Below are 17,156 nucleotides of genomic sequence, written 5' to 3'. Positions count from 1 at the left end.
GCAAATTTTACCACGTGCCACTCAGCAGGGGCAGATATTTAATTTTTCTTATTGGGAGAGTAACTTCTTTGTCAAAGTGTGCCAGAGCCCAGTCTGCTTTTATTTTCCATTAAATTATTTTAAATTGATCCTGCTTATATTTAAATCATGTTTAAAGGGAATAGTTTCCTGAATTCTCATGATGTTGCCTCCAGAGCAGCAGCAGCTGAAAGGTGGCTGAGTTCTGACTTGGAGATTTGTTATGATGGTGACACAAGTTCCTATTTGCCATCTCTAAAAGCTTAACTATGTACCTGACATTTTTTCACTTAACATCTCAGTGAAAGGCTTCTTTTACAGATGGAGTTTAAGTTACATACATTTAAGTACTTTTACAGAAGGTTATTTTTGTTATTAAAGCTTTGATTTTGAGGGCAGTCAGTGGAAGAACAGGTAATCATTGTAGAAATTTGCAATGTTGTTTTTCATTGCAAGGAGTAAAAGTGGAGGAAGGGCACAAATGCTGAGCAGCAAGAACAGAGTTCAGCTGAGCCAGGAAGGCTGCAGTGAACCCAAGGTACAGGAGCTTTAGTCTCTCCAAGAAATCAAATCTGGGGCCAGCAGCACTGCAAGCCAGAAGATGAACTCACCCACAGTATCAGGCTTTGGGAGTCTTTGAAATCAGTGAGTATCAAACAGTGAGTAGGGACCAGCTCTGAAGCGCTTTTGACACGGAGCTGTGAGGGCTCAGCTTGGCCTAAATCCATCCCAGGGCACAGACTGGGAGTCAGTCTAGAGGTGCAGTAAATAGAAACTTTCCAATTTAAGAAGTTAAAATAACTTTACACTTGTGTCACCTCCAGAAGCTAAACTTGCAGATTTTTTCCTTGGTGAACTCTCAGCAAGGAGGAGGATGTAACAGAAGAGGCAGAAGGGCTGGTGGTAAAGCCAACCTATTGGGATATCAGGAAGGTGTTGGCCACACATCAAAAACCTGATGGATTTCAAAGAGGGGGAGAAAGCCATAAAGTGTTTTTGACTTGGTGTTTACCTAAAGCAATTGCCAACAATAATTAGTGAGGAGCACAATCTTAGCAAGTGCCACTCAGATTTTCTTCCTTCAAACCATGTTTTCCCAGTTAAGTCTTAAGAAACACATTGTGCTTTCATGTCAGGAATCAAAACACAGATAAAAGTAGTGAAGTCATTCCAAACTTGGTAAAGCAGCCTTCATTAAGTTTCACATACTAAATTCAGGCAATCAGCAGGAAAAAAGTTTATAGACCTGTGGATGAACAGGGGCAGGTTCTTCAGAATGTCCTGCACAGAAAAGAGTTTCATGGCCTCCTTTAAAGCATAAAGAAGCATTAATTAAAAGCAGAAAGAAGGTCCAAAAGGAAGCCTTTGCATAGCTCATGTCCCAAAATACTGACATTCCAGTAAGCATCTTTATTATTACTGGAATTTATATGGTTCTGTTCTGAAACTCATGTTTCAGATTCTGGGTTGACTTTTCTTGGTTGACTTTTTGAACCTAAAGTTCAGAAAATTCCAAGATTTCTTTTCCTATTATTTTGTAATAATTTTAGTAATTTATTCAGCACTGGCCTCAGATGTGTGGCACATTCTCTGAGTTTCTTTAAAGAGTTTTCTAGAACTGCAGTGCAAATTTTTCTGACACACAGCAGCTATATCATATTATTGTTCAGCAGTAGGAGCATCAATGGGATTCATAAAAATAAGGAAGTTTTAACTTGTTCAGCAACACTCTTATGTGTATGATTCTGCATAAATTAAGGCACAAGGGGTCTGTATGTGAAGGAAATAAGGTTTAACTGTGGTGTGTGTATCTTTGAAGAAGAATTGTGTTGTATCCACCCAGGGAGTGCTTGCACTGCTCACCCTGTTTATCTACAGAGCTCAGGGACATGGGAACCAGTGTAACTGAGGGACAAGCAGATTGGGGCTGGAGGGCCAGGGAGTTTCACCTGGGAAGGTGTTTTATTGCCTGATGCTTACCTGAGGAAGCAGCCTGGAGGCTTCTTGCTGGTTTTAGTACCTTTGTCCCAGCTGGTGTGGTGGGTTTTGCAAGGGGTTCTGTGATGACAAGTCTCCGCTGGTCAGTTCTGTTTGAGTTTTTCCCAGATAGAGTTTGACTTCTGGCTCCAGCAGCACTAAATGAATGTGGATTTTTAAATACAGCAGTAGAGGTGTTTTCAGAAATGCCATCCATCACCATGAGAAACGTGTGGTGCAGGATTTACTTCTCCACACACTGCAGCCACAGTTCCTTTGCAGGCTGGGTTTTGTTGCCAGCCAAGATCCAAGAACGCTCTGCAGCTCGGCTCAGCTTCCATCTGCAGATGACTTTTCTTACTTCATGCAGCTCTCATTATGCATATTGAAGTTGGGGGCATAAATTAAGGTGCTGTGGACACTGTAAATAACAGTTTTTTGTGTTCTCTGGTTGCCTCTGCAGTCGATGAAGGTCGCCTGAAGGAGCTGGGCAGGGTGAGAGTGCTCCACAAGAGAACCGTGATGCCTTACAGCGTGTACAAGAAGAGGAGGAAGGGGCCCAGTGATGAGGCCAGTGTCCAGCAATATGCAAGCCTGGTGGGACAGACCTGCTCAGAGAGAATGCTGCTGTTCAGGAGTTGAAACCCCACGAGATGGCATTTCAATGGCCCCACATTTCATTGCACTGCCACTGGGTGATCTGTACCATAGTCGTGTGCTGGTGTGCCCACTCAGACAGGCTGAAACACAGGTATATAGCCAGGCTTGTGTCAATACATGGTACTGTGTGTAAAGGCCAGCTCCAATAAATCTTACAGTACAGCAAGGCTTTAGCAATATAAGTTTAGAAAAACAGGCTTGCAGTATATTTTAATTAAGTAGTTCTAGCCTTTCTATGCATTATGAATAATTCTAAGTATCTAAGCAAAATTAAAAACAGGTGTCTTTTTTTTTTTTTTGTAGAGAGGAAGGTTGACTAAATCTAGATCAAGAATCATTAAGTTACAGATGTTTTCAAATAGCACCTTGGATATCTGTTGTTAAAAATTGCTGTGAAATTTGTGCTTGCATTTGTATGCTCCTAAAATCTTGCAAGAGGACTGAAACATGCTATTACTTTCCAGCATGACACCATTTTATTTCAACAGTATGTTTGAAAAACAGGAAGGAATTATTTTCACTGCACATTCTTCATTTGTCTAAAGCAGTAAGTCAGTGTCAGAGGTCCCAGTGAGTGTAGGAGTTTGTGGCAGATTCTCAGTGGCAGGGGATGCAGTGCTTTGGAAAACTTTTCCCTTCAGAGAAGAAGCAGAACAGTTGCACTATAAATATACCAAAGATATGCAGCCAAGTGGCACAGTGGTTTTTGGTATAAGCCTTATCCTTTGTCTAACAAGAGTGGGTATTTCACGTGGCTAATGTGAAATTGAGCTCGGGAGGTTTATCCTGCAGCTCTCAGTGCACATTTCAGAACTATGCTAACAAAAAAAAAGACATGAGGTACCACTGCTGGGTTTTGTTGCAGGTGCTTTTTTTCTGTAGAATTGTACAGGAGGACTTAAATACCATATTCCAGCTTTTTTACTGACTGTTTTGTTTCTGGTGCAGCAGCCCATGGGTTAACATCTTTAATAACATTTTAGTAAATAGTTCTGTTGGAAACACAGGAAGTTGTGATCCTTTATGAAAGCACTTTATTATCTCATATATGAACGTTGTCTGTGTCCCTATTAAGTCATATAAGTTGGAGGAATTTGGGGAAATAACACTGTTGTATAATTCAGTAATGTATTACAACATTGTAACATTACCAATGCATTTGTGCTTCTTATCTTCTTGGATAACAGGGGCTGGTATTTACCTTGAATCAACTTGGAGTTTCCTGTTAGCCTTTGAACAAAGATTCTTATTCAAGGATATGTGGGTGGTTTTCCCCCAGAAAGGAAACAAATTCAGTTTTACCCTCTGAGGGTTACATCTCCTCTCATTCATGGATTCATTGATTTAATTTTAAACACTTGGCCACTATTATTAATCATTAATTTTTATGTGGAGCAGACGTAAGGACTTGGGGAATCAAGTGCAATGGCGCTTTAACTTTGTTTTTCATATCTGTTTGATATGAAATTAGTGTATATTGCAATATTATTGATAGTACGGCTTCAATAGCAACTTTAAAAAGTCATTTTATGTTTTATTAATTGGGCTGTAGAGTATTGATCTGCTCCCAGTCTGCAGCAGAAATGGTCCTTCACGTCAGCATCGTATCTGGTGTGTGTTTATCTGTGGCCTGGTACTGAGAGGTTTCTTTGCACTGTACCTTCTGGTTTGTCCATGCCTTACCTCAGCCTCCTGCCATGGGGAGAACCACTAAATAATCCTCATGAAGATTATTATGAAGAATTCCTTTCTGTGGAGAAAATGCTTTTACCACTCTGTTAAGCAGTGTAACATTTTCTGCCTACACAACGTGCTGAAAAGTGGTGATGCCCATATGGCTTGCAACCAAAATAAATGAGAAAACCAGTTAACAGCCACTGAGGAATTTCACTATGAATTGCAAAATCTTGAAGGTTATCAAAGCCATTTAATGATGGCCTCGCTGAGCTCCTGGAGAAGTCAAAGTTTCTGTTCAATTTCAAGGGAGCAGACTTAATGTCCCCACTGAGAGTTCCTGGAGAGCTCCATCTCTGTGTGCCCATATTTGTTACTGATATGCCTTGGATTAGACTTTTGTCTGATGCTCTGTTTCTCCTGGGGAGCTTTTGAGGACTGCAGTTAAAGGAAAGGGAGAGAAGTATCAACCTAAAACCTGAGCACAGCTTGAACTTGTCCTTAGTGTGAGCACTGGAGGTAAATGACCATTTCCTGTGAGTCTGAAATGGTGCTTTCACTTTCTGACCTCCCCTGGGACTGCAGCACCACGGCAGACTGGGCTTCTGGCTCCTGCTCAACTCAAATATGGATTTATATTAAAAAGCAAAACCAGGCAACACCGAGATTAACTCCAAACTGAGTTCATCTCCTGTGGTTTGCTGAGATCTGACTCACTTTAGTGTTATTTTAGAAGGAAACTGGGGCAGTATTTTTGAGGACTGATGCCTCTATCCCTGTTTTTGGAAGGGAAACAGAGGCTGAGGATGAAGTTCTGTAAATTTTGCCTGTGACCTCAGTGGAGCTGAAAATTCACCACTATTACAATATTATTTAATATATTGTAATTGACAATTACTGAATTTAGAGATATTTAACTTAGCACAAACTATTTTATAAAAAGGTTTTTTTGTGTGTAGCTGGTTTGTGAGAGTCCATCTCCAATGTAAGGTTGCCTTGTTCTGTCATCTGTTGGTAAATGAGCATTAAATGGTGGTAAGAAAATGCAGTTGTGATTGGTGCTAAAAAAGCCATTTTTTGTTTTGGCTGGAAAGAAATGGGAAGCTTACACATGTCCTGCATCAACACGTGTCAGTAAATTCAAGAACCTGCATGTTGAGTTTGTAATTGCTTTTTAGCAGGCCTGTTTGATTTGCAAGTGTAGAAAATAAAGTTATTTCCAGTCTCTGTGAATGATAAGAAATAATAGCTCTGAATGTGATTTCTGCATTAGTTTGTAGGAATTTCATTATCCTGGAGATTGACCAAGTGTCCAGTGAACAGCAAAATCAAAGAATCCATCAAAGGGTAGCAGCCTTTAGAAGAGAGAACTTGCAAGTTTAAAATCATGTCGAAAACACATGACCTGTTTTGGAACGAAGTTTTAGTTCCAGCCAGCCAGATTAATGAAGAGATTGCATGAAATATAAGTCATACTTCTTTTCTGAGTTGAATAAAATAAAATGAAGAGACTTTTCAGAAATGGAGGCTAGACAGGACTAGCTATTTATTTGAGTTCAGCTTGGTTGAACAAAAACCTGTCCCTGAATTAAGGAGCCAAACCAGAAACACAGAAACTTGGGTTGTGTGCATAAAGATAACCAAACATTGCCTCATTTTGTGACTGAATGAGGCAGAATTCCAGCTAATTCTGGATTCCTGAAGGAGACTTTTCTCAAAGCTCAGCACCAGCATGGCTTGAAATGTTGGTGGGACTTTTTCTGTTCCATCGCTCCTGTGGAGTCCACATCCATCAATCTTTTTGAGATTCTGTGAGCTTCTTTGCCAGGTGATCTCTCTGAAGCTCCAGCCTGATCAGCCAATGTTTCTGAATTCCTTCTCATCCTGGTTGTCCCAGATAATCCTCCAGACATGATTTTGTGCTGTCCTGATCAGACTCTCCACTCAAGCCTTAATGTCCCTCTGCATTTGGAAGGGTGGAGGCAATTTTCAGGGCAGAAATCTTCACTTTTCAGGGAATCACCAGCATTTCCCAAAGCATTGTGGCCACATCTTGTACCAGTATATTTATAAAGCTGCACCTTCAGTCACACAGACTGAGTGCGAAATGCTGAATTACTTTTGCATTTTCCAAATTATTTGGGGGTTTAAGTTAGTCAAAGTGATAGATGGTAGGAGCAGATGTACAATAGTAACTCATCCTAAAAGTGGCCAGTTGTGGTCAGTGGGTTTCTAAATAAAAATGTTTTAGAAATTAATCTACTGTATGCATTTTGTAGTACATTTAAAGCTCATCTCGTGAGAGCTTTGTTTTCTAACAGCATTAAAATAAGAATGGGAATTAATTGAATGAACATGTAAGCCTGAGTTCAGCACATATTAATGCTCTCTATATTAATACAGAACAATCTTAACTCTGAAAATGACCTTACTGCTGATCTCAGACAAGTAGTAGCTCAGAAGCTTTCTGGCTGTGTTCTTTCTGGTTATGTTTTACTGTTTTGATGTTTATTCATTTCCTTAGTATAACTATTCCCATCAGATTTTTGTACTTCCCATCAGTTATTTCCACTTCACTTTTGACACATAATACATGTGTCTGCCAAAAGCCCTGCTGAGAGATTGCTCTCAGGACAAAAGAAAGTGTTGGAAAGTCTGTTAAGCAGTGAGAAGAGAGCAGAGTCCACAGGGACAGTCAGTCTGCAACCTTTGTGCTGCAGAAAAAGCAGGATTTATTTATAATTTAGTCCGCTGCAGGCTTAAATAAATGTGTCAGATTTCATTCATTTCCCTTTGTCTGTGACATCTGATTGTCATTGTCCAGGAAGAATCAATGGGGCATTGTAGAACAGGAAAATAAATGAAGAACAGGAAAATAAATTAATAAATGCGCTGCATTTGTGGCAGCAAGCTTGAGTTAAGGGATGAAATCACATGAATTCTCTTGGAATTCTCCCTCCATGTCTGCACAGGAGCAGGGAAGGGGGGCTGGAAGGGACTTTCAAGAAGTCTTTGTTGCTTCTCCCCTGTCTCCTCCAGGCTGGAGCAGGGCAAGGACACATCCAGCACCCCGAGAGGATCCCTCACTGTGTGCATTCATCTCTAACAAAGCTCCTGGGACTGATTCTGTGCAGCAAATACTGAAATACTGCAGGTTTTAATATCCTCTATCTAATTTTCCTCCTTTAGGTTGCAGTGACCCTGCTTTGGTTGGTCCTGCCCGTGCAGGGCCACCTCTGAGATTCCTCTTTGCAGCAGCACCAGAAATTCTTGGGGACTGCTGCTAACTCAACCTGCTGTGTTTTTTCTAAACTAATAAATCCCAATTACCTTTCCAAAATTTGTGGGTTTAAGATAATTTATTGAGCTTTCTTGAATATTGTCCCACTGATCCAAATTTTTAGTGCTTGCCCTAGTGCCAGCTGCTCCAATAATCGAAGCAATAATTATTTCAGTGTTTTACATTGGCAAATAAATGTTACTTTTTCAAAATTATAATTGCTATTCTAACTTATTTTTCTGTTTAACACAGATCCCTCTTTACTGTTTATTTACCACACTTCAGTAAAATATGGTGGAGATCCAACCCTCACTGTCCCAGCAAACAGAATTTTTCTCTCCTTAACTGCTCTGAACCTGCAACCACCAGATGGCATTTCCAGCCTGTGCAGGTCATTGCAGCATTAAAGTTTCTTGTCTGAGTATCCAAGTTTTCTGAGTCTCTTCTATTAACATCTCACTCTGAGTTTAATTTTTTACTCTGCTTTTAATTGGGTCTATCAGAAAAAAATAAATTGTCAGGTGGGGTTGATGAAGTTCAGCGGTCTTTTAGTTAAATGAAGCACAAATGTATTAAAAATCAGGATTAAAAGCTGTTTCAAGACAAATAATCCTGATTTTATAACACTTAATTTATTAGATATGTTTTACTGCCAATAAATTATTGAAATCAAGATCTGTAGGACAATTACAGAGGAGTCAGCTTGCAGATTTACCTGTCCCTAAATGCTTTTGGTGCATTTCCTTCTCACCTCTGCAGGGAGTTAAATGATGTCAGAAGAAGGTTTCTAATAGTGAAATCAGAGGTCAGAACACTGCGACACCTCATTGCCAAGGGCACTGCAACCCATTTGTTCTGTGACTGTGTTTGTCTCTGTTGCTCAAGGTGAAAGCAAAGACACAGCAGCTGAAAGAGCAAGGTTCCCAGTTTTAAATTAATTATTATTTTTCTTACAAATACATTATTGTAGCACCCAGAAACCTGGAGGAGGCCTGGCTGCAGCAGCTGCTCTGTGTGTCCTCATTGAGATTGTCCTCATCCCTGAAATTTTTGCAGTCCATAAAATCCCAGGTGTGCTGAACATTCTCCTTCCTGAGCTGGCTGTGGTAAAAGGAGTGAAAAACTGCTTTTCCTGGGCAGGGACATCTGCCATGAGACCAGGCTGCTCAAAGCCCCATCCAGCCTGGCCTTGGATCATTCCTGCACCCCTCACCTCAAATCAACCCAAGGAATCCCCTCAAACCTCCTGTGTTCATGAAGTTTTTATCCTGTGTTCATCCAGTTTAATGGGATGGAGATATTCCAGGAATCCAGTGCAGTATGGTGAAACTGGGGCTTCTGCATCTTCTTTTGATCAGATTTTAATATATTAAATCAACATTTGTAAAACAAAAATAGTTAGTATTTACACTGTGGGGCAAAAGCAGGGCAATTAAATAAAAAAAATGCGATTTGCTAAAATTAAAAAGGGACATTCTTAAAAAGACAGAACTCCTAAAAAAACCCCAGTCAGTCCAGAGGAGTGAAGTTGTCAAAATACACCTCCCATGTGCAGAGAGGAATGCACTTTGTACACCTGAAGATTCTGATGCTTTTAAACAGCTGCTTCTCCATCCACATTGTGTTTCCTTTTTGTTGTTGTGCCCTCAGTTTTTCTTCTGCACATACAAGCATCTTCCAGTTCTTTAGACCTCTTAGGAAGGGAGGCATTTATCAGTGACAGGAGCTCAGGAGCGCGTTTAGCCAAGTGCTGTGTGCTGTTCATTGCCTTGCAGAGTGACCTGGGAGAGCAGGAACAGGTTGACATTTGCAGTGGATATTTATTGATTGTGGGATAAAACAAAGGCAATCAGCAGGAGGGCTGTAATTGTTTCATCAAGCCCCGTGAGCAGCACTCTGCACATTGCTCAAAAATGCCTCAGAACTGCAGCTTCTCAATGTCATGACTCTCCCCATGGGCACCTTAGTTTGTAATTTGCTGGTTCTTGAAAGTGTTTTGAACTTTCCAACATCACTGAACCCCTCTCCCTGAGTGCCACTCTGTGCCAGGTAAGAGATTAAAATCCAGGCTGCTGAGTGGAAGTGGTTTCCTCCCCTTCTGTATTTGTTGAGGCCTTTAGAAGTGACTCCACTTTTCTTAAAAGTGAGCTCAGGGAAGTCAAATACACCCATATCTGGCCTTCACCAGGCTCCTCATGAACAGGCTCCACTGAGCATGTTCATTTTTTATTACTCTGCATCAAGCAGAAGTGGAATTGTGGCTTTAAAAGCCAGCAGTTCGTCCTCATTGGAAGGCCTGCAGTCACTGGTGATGTGTAGAAATAGCTGGGTATTTAATAAAAGGTTCAATTCTGACATTAATAGTTGGATATTTAATAAGAAGTTTGACATAAGAAGAAAGCAGTTCCCCAGTCCCTCTTCCAGCCAACATCTGGGATTCTTCCCAAACCTCTCTGTACCAATGTTCATTATTGTATTTTATAGTAAGTAAAATCAGGTTTACAATCTCCTGAACCTTCTGGTGGTACTAAAAATACAGCTAATAATTGTCTATACATCTTGTTTTTACTGGAAATAAAAATCCTCTGGATCGAGGCATAGCCGTGTACTAAAGCCAAGCTGTAAACACTTGTCCTCCAAAAAATGTTAAAGTTAGGGTGGAACATGAATTTATAAGCTCAATGGTTTGTCTTAATTGTGTTACCTCTGACATCACAGGTTCAGTAGAATAACCACATCTCTCATGATTTCACCCTTTTCTGAGAGTTTTCACCCGTGGCTTTGTCCCTTTTGCTGCTGCACACCTGCCCTGGTGCCTTTGGTGTGTCAGGTCCATCAGGATCTCATGCTTGGCACGCTGCTCAACAATTCTACCTGTGGAAATGTGTGTGGAGAGATGGTATCTGGCCATTAGATACATTGTCTGAGATTTCACAATGCTCTCACCGAGTTAATCCTCCTGTTTTTCAAGGATTGTAGGAGTAAGGAGGGCCATAAATTACCTGCAGTATTGTTTTTGTTGTTGAATTGAACTAAGAAAAATGGAAGGCTTTTTATGTGCCAGCTATTTACTTAGCTGCCTGCAGTTCTGTGCAAGTTTTGGGTGGGGAGGTTTTTCACAGGGAAGTGTGGTTTTGTTTGAAATAGAAAATGGTAAAATCTGGAGCTGTTAGAGTTGGTACAAACCTTCACCAGGTTTCTGATGATTCCGATGTTTGTAGCTTGGAGTATTTTGCACACATGTTCTGACTTTGCATTCACAACATTTCTTAAACCAGCGAGTCTGTAGCAGACACGAGAGCTACCATCAGGAAACTTGTTTGACAGTTTAAACAGGCAGCATCTGTGTTTCCTGCATTTCACAGTACACAAAAAAGAACGAGGATTGCCCATAGCTCAATTAATTCAAGATGTTGTCGCATGGTGGAACTCTGTTTTGGAGATGTTAAAAAAAAAATCTAATTGAAAAAAGGGATTTTGCCCTCATATTTAGCTGAGTTTCATCAATATCACCTCCTCAGTGGAATAATACGGAGAGCAGTTGGCTTGAATTTGGAGAATTAAGATAAATTGGTGGCCATCAGGGCTGTCCTCCTGTGCTTCCAGCTACATCTCTGTCAGAAGTGAATTTGGGATTTTCAAATTTCAAAGCAGTGTAAGAGATTTGAATTGGGGGCCACTTAAGTGTCTTTTTAAAACACACTGAAACTGTCTCCATTATCAGCAGAAGGAGCAGTCGCCTTGCCGGGCTTGGACTCAGCAGAACACATAAACAGATGCTTAAGGCAAAGCCCACAAGGAATGTTTTGATGAGGTGGACTCCACGAGAGCCAGGACACCACGGTGTGGTCCAGCCTTGCAGCAGAGGACGTAAAACATCACAACATTTTGGTTATAATTAAAAGGACCGTGTTCTGGCACCTGCTTCCAGATTTTTGTTTCTACAAAGGACTAATATAAACTAAAGCAAATATAAAATTTGCTCTTCTGTGACAAAGTGCCTTCAACTCGCCCAGAAATTGGCTGGCTGGGAGAAGTGGGAACGCTTTCCCAGAAGCTGCAATCGCGGCTCGAGTTGCGATAGCGGTGCTGAATGATATCTGAGCCCGTGATTTCATCTGCTGGCTGCAGTGGGGCTCTTTGCAGGGTAGGAGATTGTTCCAAGTGTTGTGTCTGAGCCTCTGGCTCTTGCCTCTGGCGACACGAGGTGCTTCTGCCTACAGGAGCAGGTTTCACACGGGCTGAGCTGTGCCGTGGCCGGTGCTGCTGCGATGGCTGGTGAGTTACCCCACGAATAAAACCAGTTCTGTGTCAGTGTCTGTACTCAGAAATCCTTCCCCACGCATCTTCCTGGCTTCTTGAACATGCAGTGAAAATCGTGCACACTTACTTGAAAATTTATGTGCTGACCTGAGTATTATCTCTGGGGAGGACTCCTTGGGTCAGTCAAAGTGGATTAAAACCAAATGCGTCTGTTTTTCATGTTTACTCTTTCCATAAACACTGCACATATGCAGCGTGCAGCTGCTATCCTGAAAGGTTTTCTTCCCCTGCTCTTGGGGGGGATCTGTGCTTTAAGAGCACATTCTATTGACAGTGCTGTAGAAGGAAGAAGTGATGCCGGCTCACTTCACAAATCATTTATCAAACTGGAGGAATTTCAAGGAAGGTAAGATGAAGCTGGGGCTAAGACAGTCAGTACACAGAGCATTTCAGTAAATAAAAGTAACAGGAGTCAATGCCTTTCCCCTCTGCTTAGATCAACTCCAGACAAAACAAGATTGAAAGGCACAGAACATTTCCTTGGGGGAAGATTACCATTTATTTTTATTGATTAGGGCTCTCAGGCTGTGACCTCAAGCACTCCATGCAGTTTCTTCTCCCTGCTTTGGTCCCTCCTCGCTGCTGGTGTTTGCTCTGATGGAGCAGCTTGTGATCCCCTTTGGCAGTGAGGGCTCCTCAGAGCTGGTGTGATGATGCATTTTGCTGTGTTCAGGCCAAGCCTGACACCAGGAATGTGCTGAGCCACTTAATCCCTTGGATACACCATTCCTCCTCCTGTAAAAACAGGAGATGATATTTAATCAGCCCCACCAGGAACTCTGACATCCTCAGGCAATGACATGGAGGGGCTGGAGCGTGTCCAGGGAAGGGAATGGAGCTAGGGAAGGAGCTGAAGAATTCCTGAGGGAGCTGGGAAGGGGCTCAGCCTGGAGAAAAGGAGGCTCAGGGGGGACCTTGTGGCTCTGCACAGCTCCTGACAGGAGGGGACAGCCGGGGGAGTCGGGCTCTGCTCCCAGGAACAGGGACAGGAGGAGAGGGAATGGCCTCAGGCTGTACTGAGGAGGTTTCAGTTGGATATTAGGAAAAAGCTCTTCCCAGAAAGGGCTGTCCAGCCCTGGCACAGCCGCCCAGGGTGGTGGTGGAGTCCCCCTCCCTGGAGGGATCTAAAAGCCTGGAGGGATGCAGCACTTGGGGACATGGGTTTGGGGTGACCTTAGCAGTGCTGCATTGATGCTGAGTTGATCTTAGAAAGCTTTTCCAGCCTTAGTGATTTTGTGATTCCACGGTTCCATGAAGGGATTGTAAGTGCAAAGAACCACTGTGGGTGCTGCAGGGTGGGGTAAAGCCCAGCAAGGAGTTGCTTTATCAAGAAAATGACAGAAAGGTGAAGCTTGAGGACAAATTGCAAGAGAATTTTTATGTATGAAAGATCCAGTTGGGTGGAAATGTTTGGATAACAGGGAGCTGGCCCTGCTGACCTCTGAAAGTCCTCCCTTCCCACCTCAATTATTCTGCAGTTCTGTGACTGAGATTCCAAGATGGACTCTTCCTGTCCCATCCCTGGGCTGAAGGGAAGCACGTGATGGGAGCCACCAACCTGGGGGAAGAGCATGCAGTGAAACCCTTTCCTGCTTGAATAGGTTTGCAGAATGTCAACCAATTTCCCCAGCAGCCAGGACCTTTTGGATTCATTCTACATCCTTTTATTGCTGTTGCCATAGTGAAAGACACTAATTCACCTTTGTGGGAAACTTAATAAAAATCAGTCCATGGATCATTAGAAATGCTTGTGGTGAATTTCAGAGATGGGCTTTTCACAATCTGTTAATCCACTGGCTGAAGAGTTGGTTATCCCATTCTCTTGTGTGGGATCTTTACAGGGCACAGAGCTGTGCTGGCTTTGACTGCAGTTGTCTGGAAATAGGCAAAAAAGGCTCACAGCTACTGTGTGGTTTAATTTAAATGCCAAAATTACCTTGGGGGTGACTGTTTGCTCTTCAGAGAATGGAGCTGCCTGGGAAACCCCTGCAAAGTCCTGAGCACACTGAACTGGGCTGGCATTAAGCAGAAATTGTCATTAAGGGGCTAAATGAGAGGGGCTGTTCCACAGATACTGAAGATGTGTTTGGGTTGTTGGGTGAGTTAACAGGGTGGCAGATTTGTGCAGAGCCAGATTCCAGTTGGCACCCTGGGCCAGTCTACCTGGGTGACAAAATACAAAATCCACTCAGCTACCCCTGCAAGAGCTGCTTTTGGTTTGGAGGTGTGTGGATGCTGATTACAAAGCCTTGTTTTTCCGAGTTCTCTAAAGAAGGAGGAGGAAGACGACGGGCAGAAACAAACCGCTGTGAGCACTGGGATATTTACTCAGTAGGGCTTTTCCTGGTGTTTCATTTCACAGCAGACATTTTTGCAGACACAAATGAACATTTCTCCCATCCAGACTCAGGCGGCGGCTCCGCCATCCTCAGCCAGACTTGGATCCCTGCTCAGGGGCTCTTCCTGCCCCCCCAAACCCCAAAGCCCAGCCGTGGCAGGGCATCCCCCTGGCACGGGGAACTGCTTTTGGTTTGGAGGTGTGTGGATGCTGATTACAAAGCCGTGTTTTCCAGTGCTCTCTAAAAAGACAGAAGGAAGACAATGGGCAGTAACAAACTGCTGTGAGCACTGGGACGTTTACTCAGTAGGGTTTTCCTAGTGTTTCATTTCATTTTTGCAGACACAAATGAACATTTCTCCCATCCAGACTCAGGCGGCGGCTCCGCCATCCTCAGCCAGACTTGGATCCCTGCTCAGGGGCTCTTCCTGCCCCCCCAAACCCCAAAGCCCAGCCGTGGCAGGGCATCCCCCTGGCACGGGGTGGCTGAGCTGCAGCCAGTGCCGGCCCGCGGCGGGGATCCCTGCATTGTGCTGGGGATGGATTGTGCTCTCAATGGGATTAGCCTGGGGAAGGGGCGAAAGGCTGTGGGAAAACCTGCGTGTGTCGTATTTCCCCCCGTCGCTGTCGCAGCTGAACGTCGCCACCCGGCCCACAATGGGGTTAAAAAAGTTAAGGGCGACTGTTGTGGTAGCTGGATTTTGAATTATGTATTCATGGATCTGCATAATAGCCTTTCAGATGGGGTATTGTTGTCTAAAGCACAGTCTGGGGATTGTGGAAGGGGAGACAGGGATGGAGAAGCACAGAGGGTGAAAAACGTGGAAAACTTAAGACTTAATCAAAGGAGAGTGACAAATTGTATGAAATGAGATTTTCTCCTCTGCTTACACTGTGCCTACGGGACAAGTTTTCACTTGGAAATGCTGACTCCTCTCCCAGCCTGGTAATATTGTGTTTTCTCTCTTGGCTGAGCTCTGAGAGCCCTGAGAGGGAATGCAGCAGAGCTGTAAATGCTGCTCCCTGCTCTGCTCATCCCTGCTCTCCCAGGCACTTCTGGATTTTCCTGTCTCTAGCGCAGGTGGGATGAGCAATGGGAGCTCCCCTGGTTTGCTTGATGCCAGGCTGCAGCCATCAGACATCCAGGAGAGGAAGAGGTGTTTGGAAAGGGATGAAGGTGGGAGAGCCCCAGTACAGAGCTCCCAATACAGCCTTAGTGACACAATCACCTTTTATCCACAGCTGGAAGAGGAGGGCAGTGATGGGCAGGAGCAACGAGAAGAACCCTCTTTCCTTCTTCCTTAATGGACACAACACTGGGCCCCAAACACATTTTCTTGTGAGCAAAAAAAGATTTTTTCTCTTATCGCCCCCTGCCCCCAAGATTATCTAGGAAATGCAACAGAAAAAATATCTTCTCCCCAAAGAGTCCATTCCAAAATGCAAGAGACTCTAATCATGCTGCAGTAGGCCCTCCTCAAAGCCTTCAAGAGCCTTGTTCAGGGTGCCAAATGTGCTCCTTGACGGGGAGAACACATCCCCTTTATTCCACGGCGCTGGGGAAGTGAAGAATTCCCGTTCTGCTCCAAGCCGATGTACAATCTGCAGGAATGTGCCCAAATAAACTCGCTGATTTGGCACAGCCAGCACTAAATTCATTAGTAAAACATACATTCTAATGTCCCCAGCCAGCTCGATGTGGCCTGTGCTGCTGCTGCTGAACAAACGTGTGCATTGTCACTTGTGACAGCCCCTGGAACTTGGCCCAAAGCTGCAGTGGCTTCAAGCACAGGGATTTTCCATAGCATCTATTTTTAGTAATTATATAGGGCCTGCTTAGAGTAATACCTGGACTCCTCTTGATGTTCAGTGCATTTATTCTCCCTGTGAGGTCGGCAGGAATGAGCACAAGCCAGTTTAGCTGTGCTGTGGCTCTTTTCTGCTGAATAGCTGGAAACTGGGGAGGTTTATGCCTCCATGGGGGAGGCCCAGCCATGAAGCACAACAAGCTCGAGGCCTTTTTAATGCATTAGGTGCAATTAAAGGTATTTCCAGAAATGTCAGGTGGCCACCTGCTATTGGTAGAGTGTGGACAATATGTTTTTCTCACTTGTACTTTTCTTGATGTTTTGTATGTAAAATACCACAATTATGTAGATGTAAACACAGTCCATTTTACACGGCAAAGCTGTTTGAATTTCCCAGAGCTTATGAGCCAAGGAGGAGATGCACTTCTCATACTGAGTTGTAAAGGGACTTTTTGGAAGTGGATTGGAAGTGACTTTTTTTTAAGTCATTTATTCTCTCCTGGAGAACTGGTTGTGGTTGTGCTCTGCTCTGGGAGAGCTGGGGGTGCTCACCTGCAGAAGAGAAGGATCCAGGGATACCTCAGGCCATTCCAGTGCCTAAAGGGGCTCCAAGAGAGATGGAGAGGGACTTGGGACAAGGTATGGAGGGACAGGACAAGGGGGAATGGCTTCCCATTGCCAGAGAGTTAGATGGGATATTGGGAAGGAATTCTCACCTGTGAGGGTGGGCAGGCCCTGGCACAGGGTGCCCAGAGCAGCTGGGGCTGCCCCTGGATCCCTGGCAGTGCCCAAGACCAGGCTGGACAGGGCTTGGAGCAGCCTGGGACAGTGGAAGGTGTCCCTGCCCATGGCAGGGGTGGCACCAGATGGGATTTAAGCTCCCTTCCATCTCAAACCAGTTTACAGTTCATTCTATGAAATGGCTGTGACAGTCCTCCACCAGACCTTTTCTCCAACTCTGGAAAGTTCTCCTGGAACATGATACTCCTGCTCTATCTGTGTCCATCCCACAAACCTCCATCCCAGCTCCCCACACTTTGTTCCCACTATTGGCCCTCACTCCTCCTGTGTCACCCAG

General features: G+C 43.7%; 1 protein-coding gene across 4 annotated transcripts in view; it reads left to right on the top strand.

Annotated features, from left to right (window-relative positions):
* Positions 1 to 5,572, top strand: part of ATE1 (arginyltransferase 1) — a 68,853-nt gene extending 63,281 nt beyond the window's left edge. For all 4 annotated transcript variants that reach the window (XM_038140466.1, XM_038140465.1, XM_038140464.1 and 1 more), the window contains exon 12: positions 2,459 to 5,572. In XM_038140466.1, the coding sequence (XP_037996394.1) occupies positions 2,459 to 2,637 (179 nt within the window). In that variant the 3' untranslated portion in view covers positions 2,638 to 5,572. The remainder of the gene's footprint in view (positions 1 to 2,458) is intronic.
* The last annotated feature ends 11,584 nt before the right edge of the window (positions 5,573 to 17,156 follow it).

The sequence above is a fragment of the Motacilla alba genome, chromosome 6 (genome assembly GCF_015832195.1).
Source record: "Motacilla alba alba isolate MOTALB_02 chromosome 6, Motacilla_alba_V1.0_pri, whole genome shotgun sequence".
In the NCBI taxonomy this organism is placed as follows: Eukaryota; Metazoa; Chordata; class Aves; order Passeriformes; family Motacillidae; genus Motacilla; species Motacilla alba.
This window is presented reverse-complemented; position numbering and strand designations above follow the sequence as displayed.